The 4,167-nt window shown below is 50.4% G+C and overlaps 1 protein-coding gene across 1 annotated transcript in view; it reads left to right on the top strand.

The window, feature by feature from the left end:
- Positions 1-3,498, top strand: part of map11 (microtubule associated protein 11) — a gene marked incomplete in the record, with an annotated part of 7,372 nt that extends 3,874 nt beyond the window's left edge. Inside the window, 9 exon segments of the mRNA XM_042213976.1 lie at positions 228-314; positions 725-845; positions 1,155-1,302; positions 1,527-1,609; positions 1,766-1,917; positions 2,194-2,330; positions 2,408-2,486; positions 2,568-2,682; positions 2,750-3,498. Of these exon segments, the coding sequence (XP_042069910.1) occupies positions 228-314; positions 725-845; positions 1,155-1,302; positions 1,527-1,609; positions 1,766-1,917; positions 2,194-2,330; positions 2,408-2,486; positions 2,568-2,682; positions 2,750-2,906 (1,079 nt within the window).
- Between the last annotated feature and the right edge of the window lie 669 nt (positions 3,499-4,167).

Genomic DNA, 4,167 nt, shown 5'->3' on the forward strand with positions numbered 1-4,167 from the left:
TTCCCAACCCCATGAGCCACGGTCGCCCCTATGTTATGGACATATGATCAGTTTCATTGATCAGTCAGGAGTTAAATCAGCTCCTTCAGTTCTCCTCGCCTCTGAGAGCCTTGCTGAGGTTCCCACACTGAGGGCGGGACGGTTTTATCCTGATAAACAGAATTTTAATGATTTTATAAGATGTCCCGTTGTCCTCTGGGAGGTTTAACACAGCTTCTGATCCACAGTGAGCACCACCCTGACCGTCCTGCCGCCTCCAACCGTCCGCTGCAAGCAGATGACTGTTTCTGGAAAACACCTCGCGGTCTTAAAAGGTACAGAACGCTCTTCATCATCACTGTGGTGACAGATGCTTGCATGTCAGGGAAGCCTCCAAGCTAAGCGACATAAACCCAGCTGTGTGCTGCAACATGAAGCTGAACAGGGCGGCGATCAGCAATAGATGCATTAACCTGACGTCCAGCATGCCAGCGCACCGCCGGCACGCCGAGGCGTCGCTGAGCCCCGTGAAACGGTCGAGTCTCTGCTCCGTGGTTGTGACTCTGATCAGCAGGACGATGTAGGAATATTTTGGTATTTAATCTAAAAGCACCAGCAGAGGGCGCTGTTTTTTAAATCATCGTTAAAGGCCGAAACGAATCCGTAAATAAAATAAAATCGATTCAGTTGCTTGGTTGCAGTGGTTTGATTCCAACTGTGATTCTGTTTCCTGTCCCACTGTCAGTGCTGAATGAGTCTTCTCAGGAGGAGGTGAGTGTTCGGGATGTTCGGATTTTACCGAACCTCAACGCCTCCTACCTTCCCGTGATGCCCGACGGCTCCGTGCTGCTGGTGGACAACGTGTGGTACGTACACGACCCGTTCAGATGGTTTGTGCTCAGCGTTCAGAAGGCGCTGCCGTGGCTGCTGCTGTCTCTGCGTGTTAGTTATGACTTTGTGTTTGTTACACTGTATTTAACGACAGTGTGTTGTGTATACCTTGTTACACATTTGTATCATTGCAGATAGTTTTTAGTAATGATGCTACTTTGTGTTATACTCGATTACTTTGAGTTCTGGGACTTTGTTAGTTGTAAAACGAGTTGTTGTGCAGTCAGATTGTGTGTTTCTGCGATGCTCCTGAATGTCTGTATTTGTTGTTCTTCGCTCTGCAGTCATCAGTCCGGTGAGGTCGGCATGGCGTCCTTCTGCCGGGTGGACAGCCTGGCCTGCCGTCTTCCCAGCATGCTCAGCGCTTTGGAGGAGCACGACTTCCTGTTCCAGCTGCACCTCAACGACATGCCGCAGGACGACTCCAGTGAGGTGCGTTCGTGTTGCGTTGTGTGTTTTATAGTTTGGTGCACAGTGCGCTCTGGTGACATGACAGTTTGTGTTCTCCTCGCGATTTCCTGAAGAAGGAAAAGTAAACGACGTGTTTCTGTGAACGGCTGTGTCAACGCAGGACTGCGACGGTCGGCGGATCGTTGCTGGATTAATGCGTCCTTTACTTATTTCGCTGCTGTCAGCATGTGTGTGCTTGTGTTCAGGGGCTGGAGGTTCCTCTGGTCGCTGTGCTGCAGTGGTCAACTTCCAAGATGCCTTTCACCAACTGCATCTACACCCACTACAGGTAAGGCTGGATGAAACGCTCCACGCGTGCTGTGTTAGTCTTGGTAAGAGATATCCAGGCTCGGGGCTGCAGACCTCTGCAGCAGGACGACACAGCGTTTAGTTTTTTCCTGCCGCTTCTCTAAATGACCCACCGTCCTCCCTCCCCTCCACTCAGGTTGCCCAGTATCCGTCTGGACCGGCCGCGCTTCGTCATGACGGCCAGCTGTCCGAGCGCCGTCAGGGTGAAGGAGCACTTCAAGGTCAAATACGTTCTTCTCAACAACCTGCAGGACTTCCTGGCTGTGCGGCTCGTCTGGACTCCAGAGGGTCAGCGAGTATTTTGATTCACGTTTGATGTTTTGAAAAAATCCACCCTGCAGCTGTTTGAAAGGAAACCTGTGAGCGGGTTTGTTTCTGGGACGCGTGGCAGTCTGTGGGGACTGAGCCTCTAGTGGACGTTAGGGGGAGTGCAGGCTTGGGCTCTTCGGCCCTCATGGTGCTTTGTCCAGCTGGTTCTGGTTGTGTTCTTCTCGTGGAGAATCGCGCTGCCCTCTGTCAGCCGCGGTTCAGACCGAGTAATGTGTTGTTTGCTTGCTCGCTCAGGTCGAGGTCAGGGGGAAGACGCAGCGCTGTCTGCCGTGGTCTGTCACACCCCTCTCAGTAACCTGGGTCACTGCCGCAAAGGAAGCACTCTGTCGTTCAGCGTGGCCTTCCAGATCCTCAAACCAGGACTGTACGAGGTACGCCGAGCTTTGAGCGCCTGCTTCCTTATCTCGCCCGCTCACACGGGACGTCATGTTTTCTCCTGTCTCTGCAGCTGAGTCAGCACATGAAGTTAAAGCTCCAGTTCACAGCGTCGGTGTCCAACCCTCCACCCGACGCCCGGCCCCTGTCACGTAAGCTCTGAGCAGGAAACAAACACAAAAGGCTTTGACCTGCGTCTGTTCTGATTTCTGTGTCGTGTCAAAACCATCCAGGTAAAAACAGCCCGTCCAGCCCGGCGGTTCGAGACCTCCTGGACCGACACCAGGCCAGTCTGGGGCGCTCTCAGTCCTTCTCCCACCAGCAGCCGTCTCGGTCCCACATCATGAGGTAACTTTAGTAACTTCAGCTTCATATCACATCGAGTATGTCGTTTCATCTTATCTGTGTGCGACAGGACGGGCAGCGCCATGGAGCGACGGGCCATCACGCCTCCCGTTGGCTCTCCGGTCGGTCGGCCGCTCTACCTGCCGCCGCAGGACAAGTCGCTGCTGTCGCTGGACAAGATCGCCAAGAGGGAGTGCAAAGTCCTGGTGGTGGATCCTGTCAGCTAGGCAGCGAGAGGAGAGGCTTTTATTTTGATAGAGAAACGCTCACGAGAAGAGATGACAAAGAAGCTGACTTCATGTTACTGCAGGAAACACTCCTGTGTTTGATCAGCTGACCAATCAGAACAACGAGGAAGAAGTTCATCCTTCAGCTGAAATATTTCATGTTTTATTGTATTTAAAGACACGTTGGGTTTTCCAGCTCGTTTCCTGGAAGCGTTCTTTAAAGTTTTATCTTATATTTATCTTTAAAGCATCGTCCAGATGGAGCCACTGAATCGTTTTATGCTCCAGGTGTGTTTTACAGGATGAAAGCTGCAAACACGCAGCTCAGCTCCACAAAGAGCTGAAGAACTGAGAATTTATTTTACATTGTTTAGTAAAGTTTCCAGGAAATGAGCTGGAAAGTGCCAAACCTGCAAAATAAAGTGTTAGCTTTTTACTTCTGTGTTATTTTCAGAGTAAAAGACATTACAGGTTAAAAACGTATTAACCTGAGGACAGTCACAGTTAACGTTTTCTTTCAGTGTTATTTCCTCCATCGCGTCACAAACGGTAACTTCAGCAGAATGTTGCTAATAAAATGAATGTAATGGTCCAGGCTGTTGTTGTGAGTCTGCAGACACCCGGAGCTCCCTCACAGCGTCCCTCTGAGGACACTCAGCCTTTTTTTAAAGAGCAGCACGAGTCTGCCGCCTTGCTCACGGTGTTCTGGTTCATCCTGGTTATTAACTGGTGCACATTAGCAAGACAAACTCATGAAAACTCAGGAATTCAGCTGGGATGCAGGCAGGAATCTCCAGCACTCAACCTGGGAAAACAGTTTTTTTCTGGCTCTGGCTATACTTGATGTTTTTAGGGGAGGGGCTACTGTGTCAGCGGTAGCTCCTCCCACTCCAGGTAATAACAGGGACCATCATTGCGTTAATTTATCGCAGTTCTTGGTTTATCATTAGTGAAACAATAAGCTACCAGCGAGGACACAGATGTAGCCAGAATGTATCTGCTGTCACTGATAAAAATCAACACATGAGAAGAAATGAGCGTTTCTTTAACGTCAGAGGTCACATGATGCACCCAGGCATTTGATTGGCTCTGCTCTGTTCTCTGTGTACTTCTACGTTCTTGAAGACATTTCATCCAAGAAGCTTTTGCAGATCAGGAAGGATCTCAAAACTGGACTGCAGACAGTTGGCGTCACTAGCCCCGCCTCCGTTCGAAGATGGCCGTTCACAGTGGACATAGGCTGTAGCTGTGTCCCAAAACG

The sequence above is a fragment of the Haplochromis burtoni genome, unplaced genomic scaffold, assembly GCF_018398535.1.
Source record: "Haplochromis burtoni strain Fernald_Lab_line unplaced genomic scaffold, NCSU_Asbu1 Contig_505, whole genome shotgun sequence".
Lineage (NCBI taxonomy): Eukaryota > Metazoa > Chordata > Actinopteri > Cichliformes > Cichlidae > Haplochromis > Haplochromis burtoni.